The sequence below is a fragment of the Clupea harengus genome, chromosome 6 (assembly GCF_900700415.2).
Source record: "Clupea harengus chromosome 6, Ch_v2.0.2, whole genome shotgun sequence".
NCBI lineage: Eukaryota > Metazoa > Chordata > Actinopteri > Clupeiformes > Clupeidae > Clupea > Clupea harengus.
The window spans coordinates 25,062,906-25,083,194 of record NC_045157.1 but is presented as its reverse complement, the minus strand read 5'-3'; the positions used below and the strand labels follow the sequence as shown (position 1 = coordinate 25,083,194).

General features: G+C 40.9%; 2 protein-coding genes across 3 annotated transcripts; both read right to left on the bottom strand.

Moving 5' to 3' along the window:
- Positions 1-275: 275 nt before the first annotated feature.
- fadd (Fas (tnfrsf6)-associated via death domain) lies at positions 276-3,228 on the bottom strand. The gene is made up of 2 exons (XM_012814741.3): positions 2,668-3,228; positions 276-1,440 (listed from the first exon to the last, which is right to left on the bottom strand). Exons 1-2 carry the CDS (start codon positions 2,969-2,971, stop codon positions 1,163-1,165), a joined length of 582 nt encoding a protein of 193 aa, XP_012670195.1. The 5' UTR covers positions 2,972-3,228; the 3' UTR covers positions 276-1,162.
- A 4,606-nt stretch (positions 3,229-7,834) lies between these two features.
- Positions 7,835-12,775, bottom strand: lto1 (LTO1 maturation factor of ABCE1). 2 transcript variants are annotated; one of them, XM_031569528.2, is made up of 6 exons: positions 12,646-12,742; positions 11,131-11,258; positions 10,863-10,968; positions 9,551-9,621; positions 9,342-9,459; positions 7,835-8,243 (listed from the first exon to the last, which is right to left on the bottom strand). In XM_031569528.2, exons 2-6 carry the CDS (start codon positions 11,142-11,144, stop codon positions 8,172-8,174), a joined length of 381 nt encoding a protein of 126 aa, XP_031425388.1. In that variant the 5' UTR covers positions 11,145-11,258; positions 12,646-12,742; the 3' UTR covers positions 7,835-8,171. The 2 variants fall into 2 exon arrangements, with proteins under 2 accessions (XP_031425388.1, XP_012670246.2); XM_012814792.2 differs by lacking the exon at positions 11,131-11,258 and having other exon boundaries at positions 12,646-12,775.
- Positions 12,776-20,289: the final 7,514 nt, after the last annotated feature.

Genomic DNA, 20,289 nt, shown 5'->3' with positions numbered 1-20,289 from the left:
AGGCTAGGCAAGACTCCTTCCTAGGATCCTTCCTTGACTTACCTTACTGAGTCTTACTGAATTGATGAGGAATCTTTCCCTAATTGCAGGCCTCTTTCAGTAGGAAAATACACCCTTCCACACTGCAGACATTGTTTAGGAATGGTTTGAGGAACATGATGAACATGATGCCCAGGCCTCAATATGATTTTTTTCAACCATATCAAAATTCTACTTAACTTCTACTTACTATTGTATAGATGATGTGATTCAATTATAAAGTCAAAATAAGTTCATAATGAGCGACAATATCTTTATTTCCTCTATACATCAGTTGATCTTTAAAAGTGTCACGAAAAAAAAAGTATAATTCTATTCCATGCATGTAAAGAGTAGTGAGTGAAAATGTGTTATTTTTTCCATTCTAGTACCCCCTAGCGGTCATATGGGTGTATTTGTTGGATACCAAGTTGCCAATTAAGGAGCCCCTATCATTTTGGACCTGATCTATTTTTGATTAGAAACTGATTAGAGACAAGTATTCCATCATTGTGATTTAATGATGTAGAGCTTAACTCCTGTACATAGTGAGCCATGAGAAATCCCCTGTACTGCCCCTGACTCTAAACCAGGACTCCAGGACACATATAACCAACACACTGTAAAAGTTCAATGATCATGTTTTTGGGTTGTTTTATAGGCATGTATGTCTCTAAATGACTTGTGTATGAGCAGTATTGTTATATTATATACTATAAATATACTGTTGATATTTGGACCTTTTCATCCTATACCTATTACCACATTGGCATGTGCACGCCAAATACAGATAAATGTTCAGAGACAATATCACAAATAGACAGATAAATGTTCAGTGACAATATCACAAATAGACAGATAAAAGTTCAGAGACAATATCACAAAAAGACAGGCCTTCACTATTCATAGAGACTGATCAGAAGCACTTAGGGAATGTACTCATGAAGCAGCACTGAGGATATTCCCACACTGAAACATGAGCTAAATAGTGACGTGAGCAATAATAAATATTCACTTTAATCAATATTCAGCAATTCAATCATATTAGTAGTGAGTTCATTGATATGATCATGGATCAAATGGAATACAGCCATAGTCTCACAACCCAGCAAATGTTGTGTCTTCAAGGAAATATGTCTAGCAGTTAAAATCCTTTGTTCTCCATCTCCTTCTCGACTTGATCAGCTGTGTAATTCAACTTGCAAACGCGAAGCGCTTTTATCAGTTCATCTGCTTTGACATCCCCTTTGTGCATCTTCTTCCACACAGTGATGACCTCCATAACTTGCTCACCAAGGTTAAAAGGATGTTTCACCTGGATTTGTTCAAGTGCCGCGTCATTCAGTCCCAGCCTCCTGCCATATTTTCTCCAGTCTTTCCCAAGGTTATCAACAATGACATCAACTGCTATTTGCACTTTTTCTGGATAAAGTTGAAAGGAGAAAACGTGTTGGTTATCATAAAGATAACAAAATATTCTAATTTGTCTATGTGTGTATGCCGCCAGTCAAAGACATGTCATATCATTCAGTTTACAGCTTAAAAAAAACAACACACACATTTAAGGGCGCAGTTGCACTTTAAATAGTAATTAATAGTAATAGTAATAGTAATTACTTAAGTAAGTAATTTGCAAGGAGAACTAGGCTATCACCATTTTACAATGGGACCTCACTGTAGACTAGTTCCAATGTAACTTAGTGTGTAAGCTACTTTGCTACATAGGCTGTTACTTTCTAAATGAACATAATGGCTCAAGTACATTTTTGTGTGGTTCTACGCAAATGTATTTTGTCTTCAAGAGCCAACTAAGTTAAAAGCGCAACAGCTCACCACTTGTCTGGCACACTGCATATTACAAAATATAAACTGCCTCATTTCTAATATTGAAAGGGTAACTTTGTAATGTGTTAAAACCAATATTGGGGAGTAGTTTAACTACATTTTGAAGTAGCTTGCTGGTCGTTCAACTACATTCATATTGTATGCATAGTGATTCAAGTAGTTAAATAACTTTTTATTTGCCAGTTTTTATGTAGTAAAATACAGACTTTGGGCCACAACAGGAAAGAATGTTTTATAATTTGTATTTTACCATTGCTTCTCTACTGTGTACTCTCCCTGCCCCTTTTTTCTTTCATCCTGACTGCTGTGAAGGCATGCCCTTGGAATCGATATGTCAAGCAGCAACCACCACACACTTGGCCTGGGTGTAGTGCATGTGCAATGTGGCAATGCATTTGTAAATCTAAACTTAAATAAAGTAAGTGTCAACAAGTATTGATAACTGCCATTTAGTAACTTTCCCATGAATAGTGGGGTATCTTATTTTCATTGGTTTATGTATGACTTGTGACAAGTAGGGGATTTTTGCATTAAACTCAATTGAGGGCCATTTCTCGCTGTCACTGTTCTGTAATATATTTAGATCATAATTTCGTATAACATGTACAATTTGAGTAGTTTTAACTACTTTTTCGGTAGCTGTAGTTAACCCAACTAAATGTCTCCCAAGGGGTAGCTTGGTTTTAGTTCAACCTATTCTAGAGTGAAGTAATTAATAGCTTACCAAGCTATGCTTTAAGTAACGTTAGCTTCCCCAAGACTGGGTGAGTAGGACGATAGCGTTATCGCATAAACCAGACAAACCTTGTTCCCTTCTCCCTTGTTCGTCTGGTATGTCTCTTGTCGCATACGTCGGTAGTTCATTCAATTTGTCTGCAAGATCACTTCGGTGAATTCTACTCAAAAGGCTGTGGAGAAACTCAGTTTTGTTGGGTCCTAGTTTGTCCACTTGCGTGAGATACTGAAAAAGCTCTACGCCACTCTTTATTCCCTCCTTGTGCTTCTTCGGGATATCATTACACAAGAACTTGAGATCCCGCAAATTGTCATCCTTAAACTCGTTGGAGATGTTTAGCAACATAGCGTTAAATGCACCTACCGCGTCCATTCTGTTCGAATTAGATAGACTAAAAAGTCACAGTCACACTCCAACAGAGTAGCCCAAAGTCCTTATAGGTCTATACATAAAAGCCGGCAGGTCAAGTTAGCTGCTGTCTTCACTTTCTTAGATTAGCTAAATGTCTGACCCTGTCGTTCAAGTTTTTCGGGATATGCTCTTCTTTCAACCATCTGGGGTTGCTACCATTTTCACTTTCGAGTGTCTTTGCATTGACGTTCAGCTGTTTCATTGGAGCAAACGCGGATACGGATATGCCCTCACAGCCTATAGGATATAATGATAATGTTTGTGTGTCGAATTGTAGCGCATGCAGGAAGCGTGCGTTTAAAATGTGTCAGGAACTAGCCTAGTCTTGTCTGATGACTTACGAGACTACTTGGAAGTCGTTTTTCGAAGATTTAGAGCACACGCAACAACCATGATACTCAACTGAAGTGTCCATGGATGTCCACGGATTGCTGCATAAAACCTTTTGGTAATGGTTAGCATCACTAGACAATTATTGTTAGGGGGTCTGCCCGCACCCCCCTTGATACAAAAATGAGTATTTTAGAGTAACAAACACTGGACGTACAAACGAAATGTAAATACAATACATTCATGAACAAAACATACTTATGTACAAACATTCATACATGAGCTCAACATAAAAGAAGAAACTGATTAAATCATTCTCAGTCCAGTTTGCAGCCTGCACGCCAAGGCACACACACCTGGAAATCAGCACAGCATTCTATCTCCCCTCTAAATTAGGCAGACACATAATAAATTGACACACCTTATTGAAATAGTCAGTATGATATACACAACTAATAGTTGATCCTATCCAGCAGTGTACTTTATCACCACTTACGCTGCCCTGCTATTCAGTGTTGCCCTCAGCGTGGTGGGGATATCACACAGCTAACACGTTTTACCAATTTACAAGAATCCGCATGAATACAAAATGACCATTCATCAACCTTAGTCTCTTATCTTAACTTGACCTACCACATAGCAGTGAGTAATACGAGTCAGTTACAGCGTCCCCTATGGACAACATAGAACATATTTGGTATGCATCCAAATAATGTAGCCAAGAAGATGCATACCTAATTTCAAAACTTTGGCTTAAGCTCTTTTTTTAGCATAAATGTAGGCTTTGAAGAAATAATAATAATATCCCAATAACAACAACAATTCTACTACTACTACTACTGTAGCCTACTACTGGTGGCCGGCTTGCAAAAGTTTGAGAACCCCTTATCTAAAACATGCCCTTTGCAATGCACCCATCCTTCTTGCACCAGACCCAAAGCTGCCATTTTTCCTGCATACAGATGCCAGTAATGTTGGACTTGGAGCCATCTTGTCTCAAGAGTCTCCAGCCGGACTTAACAGAGTGGAATGCAGCTACCGTGTGACCCGACAAGAACTGCTGGCCGTCATTTAGGGTGTTCTCCGTTTCAGGCATTATCTCTGTGGCGTTTGTGATTGAAATCTGATAATAACCAGTCTAATGAGATCAGTCTTATAATAAGAGATAAGTATAAAGTGTATTAGTCTTCTGCAGAAGGATCAGAAACACACAGTGTGAACAGCAAGCAGTCTGTGAGAATCGGATGAATTCTCTCACTGGCAGTGTCTATTTAACAGAGTTACAGAGATAAGAAGAACAGGGAGTATCACTGTTCCAGCACACTATATTTTCAAGGACAGAAAAAACAATCACCCCAGTTCTCCTCAACTTTACATGACATGCTTTACACAATAACACTTACAATTCGCATAATTTCTAATACACCTTCCATTTGTGGTCCAGACCAAGCATGCTTCCGTGTCATTGCTCCTCTCTTCCCGTGAGCCTGAGGGGCAGGTAGCTCGATGGATTGAACAGATTCAGGAGTTTCAGTTCACCATCCAGTACAGAAAGGGGAAGAGCCACCAGAATGCTGATGGGTTATTCAGGCGGAGATGCTCAGCATCATTCCTCCAGTGTGGGAGGATTTCCAGTGCAGGATGAGCCAGGGGAAGAACCTACAGTATTCCAGCGAAGAGCCGTTCTGCCAAGCTTGAGCATGACCTGGGCTGCAGAACAACGGAGGGATCCTGAACTCAGTTGGGTGGAGGCTGGACAGTGTCCATGTTGGGAGAATGTGGCTGCCCACGGAGTCACAGAAAGGGGACTATGGTCCATGCAGGATGGGCTGGTATTACGTTCTGGGGTGCTGAAGTGGCGCTGGGTGGAGCTTGTAATGGCAGATTGTTATCCCCAGGTCCTGCTGCAGGTTGGTCCTTGACGCCATGCATGGGCAGCCTGGAGTTGGGTACTTTGTGGTCAAAAAGACACTGAAACACGTGCGGCAGGAGTTATACTGAAGCAGCTGGATGTAGTCCTACTGCCGTAAATGTGATGCTTGCACAGCCCGTAAAGGACCCATTGGCCAATCCCCTGTTCAACAAAGGCAATGGGGTATAGACTGGGTAGTAGTGGATGTGTCGGGGGCTTTCCCACAAACCCAAAGGATCCACCAGATGCACACAGGCACTCCTCATGTCTGAGAGCTGTAGACCCCATCAGTACACTGCACTGCTCATGGGCCAGACCCGTGATTGCCCTTAAGGCCCCTTCGGGGTTGGAGTATGCCCACCACCCCCCAAGCTGGACTGTGCATGGGATGGACCAGCATACACGGAGGAAAGAGTTGCCAAGGTGACCTACCGGATCCAAAGGAGGCTGGGAGGACAATGTGTGGCCCTTCACCAGGATCAGGTGGCGCCCTACCAAGGAGAGTACAGGTCATATGGCCATGGAAGTCTGTGTCATGCCCTGAGGTGAGTTGTCACACATATCCCCATCAGGGCTCCTTCGGTTAATGAAGGACACTATGTGAATAGGAAGTCTTTCCATATCATTAATGTGCAGGTCAATTGACTACTGTCTCAATAACAAAGACTATACATCACAATATACTGCCACTAATATCGTTCATTCTCTGCTTTGTCAAGATCACATGTGATGCAGCACACATAATCACTAATGTGGAGGCCAAGTGGCCCAGCTCTGTGCATGACTCACAAATGTATCATGAGTGTACCCTGAGTAACAGATTTGCACATAGGAAGTAAAGCTTTGTACAAATAGGCCTGTCATTCCCTTGCTTCCCTCTTTTAACACCCTCAACATGTATCCACTGTATAACTACAGGAGAGTTTTATGGCCACGTGCTTGGCGACCGAGGGTGTCCGTGCCAGCCCTCTCTGTCCCCGGGGCCTGGGCCCCAACAGAGGTCCAATGTGGCCCACTGCAAGACTAGAGCCCAGGTTGAGATGACCATAGGCATTCTCAAAGCCTGGTTCCAGTGTCCATGGTTCATGTGTTCTCCATAATATAGCCACAATCAGAGAGAAACCCTGCTGTACAAATGAACGATGAGGAAGACTGGATAGAAGAGCAATACAAGACATGAGTAAGCACCACCTCCAGCTCTCAAATAAAGACAAATCATTCACATTTCAGTCATCCTTTATTTCCTGCAAATACAAATGGAACAATTCATATTTTTATATTCCAATATTTAACATGATTCACCTGTGACCATGCACCCACCTCTAACCGGCATCCCAGTAATCCTATTTCAAGATCTGTCATTCTAATTTGCCTCTTCAAGTACACCATTTCCATCCGTTTCTGATTTGTTTTTTTATTTTCTTTATTAGATGCATTTTGTAGAACTCCTTCAAGGCCAGCACCTCTGCAGTAGTTCCCACTCGGATGGCTCTGTGTGCACTAGTGACTATTTATTGTTAGCAGCCACAGGGAGCCAGTAGAGGCTAATGTACAGATGAGTGACATCTGCCTTCTTTTACTGTTTGACGAACATCTGCTAAGGTTTGACCACATATTTTTGTAGTCTTGCAAAAGTAGATCCAATAGTTAAGGCAAGAGCTGACCATGGACTGCACTAGGACAATGCAGCATATTGATAAGGCCAGATCATTCTGTTGTTGTATAGTACAGATGCCATGTACTCAAAGAATCTTAACTGATCATGAATCCTGTATTGCCTATCTTTTGTCGAGACGAGAGAAGTGGCAGTTCAGGCAGAGCAGCTGCACTGGGGACAGCACTCAAGAAGTGACCAAACTGGACAGACTCCTGATGCCCCTCCTGGCATGTAATTGGTACCCTAACAGCTGAATTAGGTCCCACAGTCTTAACACATCTCTCTTCTCATGATCAGGTGGATAACTTCATTACACAGCTTTACTGACGAACCTCTACAAGCTGCTAGGTGGCTCAATGTAACCACTTCTGTAGCTGACATTACCTCATATTTAAAGATAAATTGTTCATGGGTTTCATATGTGAAATACTTCAGTCTCTGTAATGGTGGGGCAAGCTGCTGAAGGTAGAGAGGGGGTTTTGACATGGGAGATAATGTGGGGACTGAGGGTGGGGATGGAGCAGGTGGTTTGGGTGCTAAGCCCTCCATACTTGCAGGGAAAATCAGATGATGGGATGGGGTGGTGACTAGCTGGGGGTGGAATGTTCTCTCTGCATCAACAAAGCCCTACTTGAGTGGGTTGGCTATTGGTGCCTAAGCATGGGTCTCCTTGTTGGATGGCTGAGGGTTGCCCATGTGACTGAACACTGCTATAGTTTGCTACAAGACTACAGCCTCAGCATTATGGGTGGCCATTTCCCACAATGCACCTAAGCTCTGTGCAGGGAATTGCGGACATCTTCCTATCTGCAGTATTCATTTTTTGTGCTGTAAAGTGCTTATGCAAAGTGATGACTATAAAAAACTTTTCTGGCACAACTAATTCATAGCCATGGTGAAAATTAATGACAATGGCAAGACGATGTAAAAATGTATTAAAGTTTATTTCACAGGCGTTATTATCAAAGACATTTCCTTGTCTCAATAATTTAATTCTGTATACCTGGCTCCTACTAGGAGTCGGATTTTGGGATCAGTCCTTGGGTTGCACAATGTGGCAAAATGACTACCTATTGTCTAAATGTTGTTTTCTTTACCAACACAGATCATAGTTTTGTCAAAATGACAGAAAAGGTTATTAAGGCTTAAGTCAAAAGATGTTGTTGTTGTAGACGTCCAAAACAGATGCTACGACAATCCTCTGGTCCTCTTGGTTTACTGCTGCACTCCAGTTTTCCAGTTATGGTGTCTCTACCTCACATTTAGAATGACAGCTGTCCCGGGCTATTGACATAACCATTGAAGTCTGTAGAGATGTGTAGTAAAGAGCAAACCTGAGGAAAACCAAATTAACTATGGTTAAGCTACATCCATAATCACAGAACAGTTACTTACATGTGATGTTAAATGCTATCAACCCATTAGTAATACATTTAAATTATTATCTAATAACCTTAAGTCATTGTCTTGTACCATCACAACAGGTTTAGCTATTAAGAAAGTAATCATGTAAACTTTCCAATGGGACAGTATGCAGCCCCAGGAGCAGTAAAGTGCTGTGACCCTGCCTTTAAAGAATGTTCTGGGAGCGCTTATTTGAGAAGAGTTTTGAGTCTCACATCTCCTGGGGCTCATTCCCATATTTTAAGAACATTCATGAACATTTTGCTAAAGGAAATGCGAGTCTGTAAGCTGTGTTTTGCAAATGAAAGACTTGACACTATCTTAATCCTAATGTATACCCACTAAGTTGTTCTTCAATGCTTGAATGCTCTCTCCCCATTGCTCCCACTATTCATTTTGTATGTGTCCTCCTGTATATACCAGCTTATGTTTGTATGTATTGGGTACATTTGCCTTGTGTACGTGTTAAATGTCAGTTCTGTTGAAACAAACAAACTTGGACTGTAAGGAAGACCAGGGCCCTATTCCTCGTACGTGGTTCAACTAAGTCGATCAAATGTCCTATTAGCCAGTTTAAATAAACGCGATGATTGAGGACAGGCTATCTCGGTTCCGCCAAGGCTAATCCGCAAAAAAAAACTGCCAAAAGACACCACTTTGTGTGTGTGTTGCAGGCCTATATCAGTGTCAGCTGGGCTGTTGGTGGGGTTTGCAAGGTTTTTGCATGCCTTTTAGGTAGTTAGCTTACTAGTTTTGGAACAGAACTCCGTATTGCTAGAGTCGCACATATGTAAGTCGCTTTGGATAAAAGCGTCTGCTAAATGACTAAATGTAAATGTAAATGCAATAGGGGAGCATAGTGAATGGGGATGGAAAGAAAATGCAAAATAAACTTCTGTCCCAGAAAGCATACTTTGTGACATCTGTACAGGAGAGTGACCGTAAATGTTACACAATTACCACTTTGATGAGGTATGGGTCAAAAATGGGAGAAAGAAATAGATGTTTTTGAAAATGAATATTCACACCTGTCTAAATTTGGCCCGAATCTGCTTCATATTTTCTTCAAGTTCCTGGTTCTGTGGGTCCTCAAGTGGAAATGTTTGGATCATCCCAGTAAGTGCTTCCAATATCTTCAGTGGTTTCCTATCAAGAAGTACAATATAAGGTGAGAGGGAACATACTGGGCAGAGAAAGAAAGAAGAACATATTTTCAAATATTTGATGGCCCATTCACCTTGCTTTGGAATCCATATTCATTTGAAGAAGGTATTTCCATGTCAATGCAAAACCTCTGTAGAATGACACCTGAAAAGAAAAAAGGGTTTGCTTAAAAAAACCTCTGGTGTTCATACAGTCCAGGAGCTGTACATGGGATCGAGTGATAAACAATTCCAGCCAATCAACACAAAACAACATAGTGGTAGAGGTAACACAAGATTTTGAGAATGAATAGTTTTCATTTCACATTCTCACACATTCTCTCATTTCTCATTTCACAACATATCACCTGGAAACCTCTTCAGCAAGAAGTAAAAGCAGAGCACTATAAAACTCCCCTACACGCCACAAATTGTAGTGTACAAATGATGTATACTACAACAGAGCAGAACAGAGTCTTTCTCCAGTGCATTACAATTTAATTTTAGTTTACATGTAAGTCCCTGGTTGGATATGCCTAAAAGATGCCTGCCTGACACTTTAAAATGTTGACGTTTTGGAAAGAGTCCACTGCAAATGGAATGTTTTGGAATGAAGTGTTCAAAATCTCTCTCTTGTTTTTAACATCTGATTCCCCTTCATAGTGAAATCAGTAGATTTTTCTAGATAGTGAGTAAGCGAGTGAGTGAGTGGGTAGGTGCGTGGGTAAGTGGACATTTTGGAACTACAAAACTGTATATCCACTCTATACGGCTTCCCCCTTTTCTTTCTATTACTCTGTCCATCGATTCCCACTCTTTCAAGTTCTCTTTTCTCCCTTCCATCTTTTTTCCTCCTTTCTTCCACGTCATATCTATGTCTATCTTCCACTCTATCTATCGATCATTGTAACCATCTCCTTTCTCTCCATGCCCTTTTTTTTTCTTTCCCACTTTCACTCATTCTCTCTCTCTCTCCAGAGCCTCCTTCCACTCTTTCCATCTATCTATCCATCCCCCATATAATGCTAGCCAGCAGGTACAGTGCTGTGCAGTGATTAAACCTCACTCCCCGACACCTTAAAAGATGTGCTAGCAACACACGCTAGCACCCATAGGTTTTAGCCTCCTTGCTAGCAAGCCCACCTCCCATGTCCGAGGTTATGAGTTCAAGTCTGGTGCGGGACTGTGCTAGTCTACACAATGTAGGTTATAGTAGAGGCACTTGTATCTAGGGGCACATATTGGAGGAAGGGGATGAATCACAAAATTCAAATATCTTTTCACACTATCTATGTCCCACAACAGGGGAAAATTGACAGTAGATGACATGACAATAAAAGCACATTAATGAGGTGACAAAAAAAGCACATCAAGACGGTCATCAAGTATGGCTAATAAGAAACTTGCCTCGGCTGACAGTTTGCCTCCATGAATCCTGCCATGGTTTCGACCCTCATGCCATCCCTGTCGCTTGCCTTCTTCAAAACCTTCATCATAGCCATGAATATGATACCTAGTAGAGACAAAAACATATCAAACTATGTCGGTACAGAGGTATGGACACCATGGCATCATACACCATTTAAAATGCAATGTTAACCCATTTGAATAGAATTTCTCATCATAAACATCCCTACCAATGTTATTTATGAAAGAATGAGACGTAGGCTGTAACCTTATTGGTGTCATCCTTGTCTCACAGAGATTTGTAGTTTGCGAGGCCCAAAGTCATCGACCTGTCCTGTCTCAGGCTAGCATCCAAATCGATTAATCTCATGCCAATAAGCCTGGGAAGTTTGCAACCTTGAAAACCAGTTAGCTTGTAATAAATTAAACTGTCCAATGTATATTTAGCGTGTCGCCAACATTTTATTAGATTACACATACTCCACATTCAAACGCTTAGAAAACAAAGTGTATGGGCTGAATGTGAGAGCAATATTTCAGCAAAAATTGTAATTGGTCACTCTTTTTTTTATTTATTCTTTGGTTATGTAAGCGTTCATCTCTGATGTCACAATACATAAAGCTATGCAGAGTCATATTTGTATAAAATCTTGTGATATTACTCTACCTTGTCAGTCTATTTGCCAGTTCCATATTCTTTAGCTTGTCAACAAATACACGTGTACAGTCCTTTAGGGGGGTCTCAAAGGGCAATTTGTATTTTTGACAGTGGTGTACAAGTTAGCTACACTCCGCAACTTTAGGGGGAGCTCAGTAGCAAAAAGTACCAATTCTCGCGACATAGGAAACCGCGGGGTGTGAGGTAAGACTTGTCCATGTAACCATGGATACCCTCGTGTTGTCTGAGGCAAGTGACACAATGTGGTCCATTCTTTTTCTGCTATAGCATATTTGGGAGCAACATATGTTTTACGAGACAAGACAAAAGATCGTTGCAAAAGACCAACTGATAACTACTTTTTAAATCTCGCTCAAACCTTATTTCCGCCGATTTTGCGAAAACCCGTTCATTTTTCCATAAGGATGTTTTCTTTGGAACCAGGAAGTGTTAACATGCTAACACTAAAAACTACAAACTTCCGGTCGACTCTAATAATCTATAGTTTTAAAATGTAAGAAATCCCTGGATGTGATATATGATTTCTGCAACAGTGGCGCTCAATACATTTATTGTTTTATGCTATAGTGAGGCTGAAGATTTAAAATGTGAAGAAAACACGCTGCACTGACTTTATGTGACCTGCTATGCCGACCTATGGAATGTATCTCAACAATGATTCATTAAATGAACGCTATGATTAATTTAGTCAGTTCTATCATATCATAGTTATAAAAAATGGACAGAGGAATCTGAACTGTAGCCTATTAACTGTAAACAACAAGGAACACGGGGAGTATGTCGTGTCGGCAACGTAACACTATTAAAATAGCTTGTCTGATGTCAACGTGTGAAGTCATATGGCACCGCAGTAAGATCCAGTAAAGCCTTGCGTGCAGTCGTTATTTGAATCCAATTACCATGTCAAATAGCTAACATATTTTGGGGGGTCTATGTAGCTGCCACAAACATTTTCAGTTACATCCACTTTCATCTGTGGGCGTGAACCTCTATGAAATCATCCAATTTGCAAGTTCCAACGGCTTGTGTTGGGCTACGTTAAAATACATTCGGGGTATGTTATTAAAGCAGTCTGAAGAACAACAGAATGAATATAGGTCCTACCGGTCATCAGCCATAAAAATAGTGCCAAACAAATCATCTTCAACACAAGCCATCTTATGTTTCGTGGGGAGTTATTCGGTTAACGTAACTGCGTGTGGTAGCCAGCTACACGAACCTTTTAATATGGCCTCTTTTCTTTTTCAAAATAAAAGTCAGAACTCGTAAAACGAATACCGATCAAAAAACACACTAATTTCATAGACTATCTATGCTCCCAAAAACACTAAAGGTGAAAGTTGAAAAATACAAGCTAAGCTGGGAAATAAACCTGTAATGTCTTTTTAATATATAGAGAGAGTTTTTAGAGTTGTTCAGCTGAAAAAAGGTTACTTGTGTCTGTGATATGACATATAGAAAGTTTTGCCTAAAAGACAACATTTTTTAACTTCATTGCACTTGCTTGGCTGAGAAAACAATTGAAACACCTTCAACAAGGTGAATTGAAATCCTCATAAGTAGGAAACTTGCGGCCCAACATAATGAGGTCTTTGTAGGTAGGCTACCAGGCCATGGTAGTAATGGCCTACTGAATACATTAAAATTGCGTGGCTGGGAAAACAACAAATTATGCCCCATTGATATTTGGAAGAAATTAAATCCTCATAACATTGCCTTTTAGAAAATGTATAGATAACAAAACCTGAGTCGTCTTTGTGGGCATCAGGGCATCTAAGGTCTCAACTGAGTCATAAACAATAGGCTTACAATAATCGCCTACTGATGAACTTCAATTTGTATGGATGAGAAGATTGTGCCCCCTTGATATCAGAGTGAAATGAAATCCTCATAACATGGCTTTTTAGAAAAAACATAGATAATGAGAACTGAATTGTCTTTGTAGGTACCAGGCCAACCGAGCAATATGGTATCATGGCAGAATGTATCTTATGTTTTGTACGAAAAAACATTAGAAATTCATAATACATTTTTTTGACTGTCAAAATAAATAGATTTTAAGACCAGGGTAAGTGAGTGTCGGCTACAGTAACAGGCATGGCGCCTGTGGGAACGTGATTGGAGCTCGAGAAAGGCTTTTTTTTTTTTTTTTTCAAACAAACTATGAAACAAGCATAGAAATGTGTCGATTTAGAAATTACAAACAAAGCCAGCTGAGAATCCAAACAGACTGAGTTTTGGCGAAGAGTATGTTAGAGAAAACCCCTTGCTACGCTTTAGTTTTGGTCTCCGTACGGTGAAATCCTGCCCACCCTTTTATTTATCAGTTAAAGAAAATGACATTGACAAAGAAATTGACATTGACAAGCAGTGTGCATACTATAGCTCTTGAATCATTGTAAGCCCCTTGAAAATAAAATGGTTGAGAAAATGAATCCTTTCATAGTCTTCTATTTAATTATTTTGTGTTATGTCCGTATATACCCAGATAAGGTTTAGGCCAATAAGTCTCTGCTCAGACTAAATAGCCTAATTTGTTGCCTGGACACATAATTTCAGAACAGAAACGGAAAGTTACAATAACAACTTTATTGCAAAAAACATTCCCTTCAATAAACCTGCAACGGCATATTATGTTATTCATTACAAATGTATAGGCTAAATTAGATTCTTATAGACCTCCTCTGTCATGGGTTAATATGCTTGAAAGGCTCCTTTCAAGGGGGAAAAGAGCAGACCTCCAGCCTTAATGAAGAAGCAGTAAGTTCACATTTGACAATAATGAACATTTTAATTTGTTTTAAATAATGTAATTTAGCTATAATAATGCCAAATGGTATACTTTTAAGTCAATAATGGAGATCTGGTTCAGTGTTTTTACTGTAAAGGCCCAAGGGGTCACGTCTGCGCTGAATCCTGCTACGGCCACTATATAAACTCCTCACTTCCATCACGGACCTCGTTTCACTACGGACTACAAATCCACCGCCGCGGCTGCTGCTGCCATAGACATAGCCTGCTGCTGCTCCGCCGATCCTGCAACCACTCCTGCAGGCGCTTCCGCTGATCGTGTTGCTGCTCCTGCAGCCGCTGCTCCAACCGCCGCAGTCCACGGCGCCGCTGCTCCTGCCGCCTTCCCAGACGCTGCCACAGTGTGGTTCTCTCACGCCCCTGCACCCAATACTTCTGTGCAGCGCTTCGGCCTCACGTGATCTTTTGTTTTGTCCCGTTTCGAACAGTATATTTTGTGCTTTGTCTGTTCAGGACAGTATCATCTGTGTTTAAATCTATTGTGTTTTTGTATCCCGATGTCTTTGTTTAACCCCTGTTATTTCCCTGTTCCCTTGGCTCAACAAATAAACCGTCATCTCCTGAAGTCCATGACACCAGTACTGATATATGAGGGTTTTGGGGAGTAGTAAGCCACATTGTGAGAATGACCCGAGCCGGTGTGGGATGTAGGCTGCTGGAACGTGGTTGCAGGTAGGCAGGAACAAACACAGCGCAGGAGACAGTGGCTTCCGTATAAAAATAGCTATATATTTATTAACAAAACACAGGGACTTAAACCCCAAAAACATATATACAAAAACCAGGGACTCGAACCCCAAAAACATAGAAACAAAAACCAGGGTAATCACAACCCCAAAAAAACCACAGAAACATACGCTGAACAAAACTAAAGCTATAAAACAGACAAGGTCCAACTGTGTCACACAGGTTTTGTCTAGTACCTTGTCTCAGCTTCTTTCCAGCCTGTTCAGTCTGTCTCTCCCTCAACAATGAGGTGCACCTTTTAACAGGGCAGTCCAGGGGCTAATTTGGTCCAATCAGTCCCAATTGGACCCGTCCACAGGTGCGGGGGAACCCGGACCCAACCACTACAGTGGGGGAGTCCGGCCCTTCTCCCCTCGTCCCCCCTTTCCTCATCCTGACAACTGTGAAGGCATGCCCAAGCAATGCCTTTATCAGGCAGGCACCAGCACACACTTGACCTTTGTGTAGCGCATGTACAAATTTTAGAAGCTAACTGAGTAAATCTGTTTGGTGCAATACTCCCACCTGGACACTAGTTTCTGATAGTCACACTGATAGACATTGTATACAAAACCAAAACTGACATTTCTTGCACTTAAATGGCCAAAATGTGGCACTACAACAAATACGTTTACAACAGTTTGACTAGGTGAATTTGGGATTCACCCCATATCATGATACATCGAAGGTCCTCAGTCCGAATCCCGACATAGGCTCAGTCTTCTGAACGACTGTTAATATCAATATCAGCAATTACCCAAGTTGTTGCTCATTATCCCATTTCACTTCAAACACTGGGATGACCAGGGACCTCAAAGTCTATATCACCAATTTTTGTGTTCACAGACACTGCCTGATCTAGGTTAGAAATGAAGAAACTCGTAATAATGACGTAAATAGTGATTAATGTGATGCCTTTATTTCGCGTCAGCGTCATACAAATAATAAACTCTGAACCTAATAAATACTAAAACGAAAAATATGTGCTTTCCTCCTTGTCAGGCCGGAGTCTGGGAAAAGTAACATTTCAGATCTGTACTAACATTAATTGAATAGACAGAAACAATGCAGTGTGCATCATAACAATTACAGATTACAGTACTGTGCAAAAGTTTTAGGCAGGTGTGAAAAAATGCTGTAAATCATCGAGTCTGTCTGGGATTACATGAAGATTGGTGCATACAATTATCTGAGGTAAATAGTCGTGACACCACAGTGTACAAATTGGTCATGCAATATGACAGTGCATTTTGCAACTGCCACTTACATTTGCATTATTTTGATGCAAAGGTAAAAGTGAAAAAATGCTGTAAGTCATCGAGTCTGTCTGGGATTACATGAAGAGAGAGAAGGATTTGAGGAACCCTAAATCCACAGAAGATCTGTGGTTAGTTCTCCAAGATGTTTGGAACAACCTACCGGCCGAGTTCCTCCAAAAACTGTGTGCAAGTGTACCTAGAAGAATTGATGCTGTTTTGAAGGCAAAGGGTGGCCACACCAAATATTGATTTGATTTAGATTCATCTTCTGTTCATTCACTGCATTTTATTAAATGATGAAAATAAACTGTTAACACTTCCATTTTTGAAAGCATTCTTAGTTTACAGCATTTTTTTCACACCTGCCTAAAGCGTTTGCACAGTACTGTATATGCAAAGATTTGGGCACCACAATGGAATAATCACATCATTACAAAATATCTCCAGTTGAGTCAGGTTTGATGGCTGCCGAGCGTGGACAGCCCGCTTCAGATCATTACATACATTTTCGATGATGTTCAAGTCTGGAGACTGGGATGGCCACTCTAGAACATTATATCTGTGCCTCTGCATGAATTCCTTGATAGATTTTAAACAATGCTTTGGATCGTTGTCCTGTCCTGTAACTTCAGCTTTCTGACTGAGTCTTAAAACGTTGTTTCCAAGAATCCAAAATGATCTGGCTTGTCCAGACAAGCCTTTGCATGCCCCAATCGACTTTGCTTGCGGTGAGTATGCAGAAAAGGCTTTTCACACATTACCCTTTCATTGAGCTGTTCCTTGGGCAAAGTGCTCTGGACTGTGGAACGATGTACAACAACACCATCAGCAGCAAAATGTTCTTGGAGCTCTTTAGAGGTCTGTGGTTTGTCTTAGACTATTGTAACCATTTTGGTCTTTGCCTTTCAAATATTCTTCTCGGCCTACCACATCTTTCCTTTACAAGGACTTTTCCTGTGGATTTCCATTTTCTTACTACGTTTCTGACTGTGGAGACAGACACCTCAAACCTTTATGATAACTTTTTATATCCCTCTCCTAATTCATATTGATGAATCATCTTAGTTTTTACGTCATTAGAGAGTTATTTTGGGGTTACCATGTTGCTAACAGACAATGAAGGAGAAGCACAACTAGCAATTGGCTATGTTAAATTAGCTTTTTCCATGATTGGTTGCACCTTTGTTTGCAGTTTCAATGTTCAAGGTTCAATCAACTAATCAAAAGAATTTTGTGTTTCAATCAATCAGCAATAAGTGACTACAGGTATTCTAATCAACACACTTAAAAGGGTGCCCACATGTTTGCACAGCCTATTTTTCACATCCAATTTAATTTCATACAACTCAATATTTGCTACATTAAGATTGTTTGTCTGAAAAACATCCCATTATCCAGCTTTCTCTAAAAAAATGAGTTTATATTGCTATGATGTTTTGTTATAAGCTGCTGTCTCCTACGTGCCTCGTGGCACATAAGCCCTCCAGAGATTTTCTCCATCTCTTCCTATCCGCTGCAATCCCTCACTATCTTCTCTGGTATCCCATACTTTGTCATTAATATACACAGACTCTCACAATGGATGGAGTCGAAAGCTTTCTCAAAGTCTACACAAGCCTAGATATACCAACGCTTGCCACTCGTTCACTCAATTATGTATAAAAACTTGATCTGTTGTTCCTCTTCCCTTTCTGTAACCTGCTTGTTCTTTTCTCAGCCTCTTGTCCACTCACGAAAAACAAGTACATTTGTCAAAATATTTAGAATATGATTAACTGATAGTCAATTGAAAATTCATACATCTATTTAAAAATCCACCTCCCTCCACAGGTTATTTACATAGACGTTATTATGGTATATATATACATATATTTCAAATTCAATTCAATTCACAGGCTTCCCCTATGTAGCTAGATAATGTGATACTGGTACGTCAGTAAATACTAGTGGTTAATCAGTTTCGCTGACTTTATTCCAACCTTTTAAAGGACTACTGTGCGTTTGCTTTGAGTAAAGTTCAAGATGCGTTTACGGTGCTCTATCTGCTGCGTGTTTACTACTAGTTCATTGAAACTGCCATATCAATCGACTGCACAGTCGCAGCCCTGATTTCAGGTTGCTCTGTGGTATTGACGGGTGCACTGAGGAATATCGAGTGTACAACTCCTTCTATCATCATGTAAAGAGAAGACACTCTCAACACCTTCTTGAAAGCACCAGACCAGCTGACGGCATCCAAGCAGGTGGACAGCCACTGGAGGAAAGCCAAGCCGCAACAAGTAAGTACCTAGCTAAAATTGTTACTTGGTGGCGGCTGGTGAATTTTTTGGGGGGGGGGGGGCGCAGTTGGTCGGCGCGGTTAAAATAGCACTCCACAATAAGAAAAGAGTTTGAGTAGAATATTTAAAAAAAAACAAAGCTTTATTTCAAGAATACACAGTGCTCAACACTATCCAATAACAACCATCAACAAACTGTAACTTTGGGCATGAGAGGTTCAGAGCAGAATGGTTTCAGAGGTTTATAGAATAAAACAGGTGCCCACACCCTCACACGAGAGGTTTAGAGCACAAGAGATTCAGAAAGAGATATCACATTTTACATTGGGTGTGACAAGAGTAGGCCCCACTACTTGTAAAGAAATGTAGCCCTCCTCTCTTTCAAGTTGGCAAATCTCGCTAACTTTTCCCTCACAACAGCCAGCATACAGTCAAGAAGTTCATTCTGGACTGTTTTGGATGTTCCCTTAAACACAGTCGCGCTCTCGAGATGCTCTTTCAGTGCACCGTCAAGTGAGGCAACGACGTCCACCAAGCCACGGAATATCCCTGGGTTATCCGAGTTCTCGCTCTCATCATGACCACGCAGGGCCAACTCAAATGCACCACAGAACTTCACACAGTCTATTATTCTTGAGAGAATGTGTCTGTTTTCCCTTACTTCTTCATTGTGTTTTCGAATGCCAATTCGGTACCCTTAGTCGAGCTGCTCTGCTATACTCAGTCTTCCAAAGAGGCTTAGCTTCAGGCTGTTAGTTAGATGGCTGCGGCAAGATTCGTGCTTCTTACATTTATCGTTGAAGTGTGTGGGATATTTTCATATGAATAAGGGATAGTTTTACCAGATACCTGTTGAATGAGTGTAAAGATTAGCTTTGGGTTACATTTCAGATGAAGTAGAGATTTAAAATAAGAGGGCGTAGCTTGGAGTGACCTAAGGTAAAAATGGGTGTGGTATTATATACCATGGAAGTCTTTGATTTGGGTGGGGTCAGAATGGAGAGGTCAGGTTTAATTGGCTGGATTGGTCAACCAAGCAAAACATAGATGGGAGGTGCTAATTACAGGTTTAAATATGTTAGCGGGAAGGTATTTTGGCAGATCTATTTCCGGAATACATCTCTTTGCTGTGGCTTAATGTACTACAGTAAATCCGTTGGAACAACACGTCCTTTGTCTTGACTTTCTGATTGTGAAAATAGTTTAAGACTTAGTATTGGCCACCACAAGTGCTTTAGATCCCTCATCCCCGTTGCAGTCCAGATTGTTTCAGTCCCAGGACTTTAGAACAACAGGCAGGGGAAACAAAAAAACGCATCACTCACTGAACAACCAGCTAACCAGCTCCGGTTAGCATACAGGCTTGAGGAGAAGCTACGGGTGTACGTCCTCCCGCGGTCGATGCTCTGCTGCTGCATTTTTAAATCCGGACGTTCGGGTCCCATGTCTTTCAGTCTCTTCTTATCGACATCTGATCGTCGATTGAAAGGTGTTTCACGAAGAGATACCACAGAGTTTTCAGTCGCCATACTCACAGAATCAAAGTCTCTGCTAGCTATGTTGCTCACGTAGATACGTGAGATGTATATGGGATGTGAGGGAATGATAAAGGTCTCTGATTCGACGAATAGTCCAGTCACGTTGAAATAAGAAACGATGTCATTGGTTAGGGC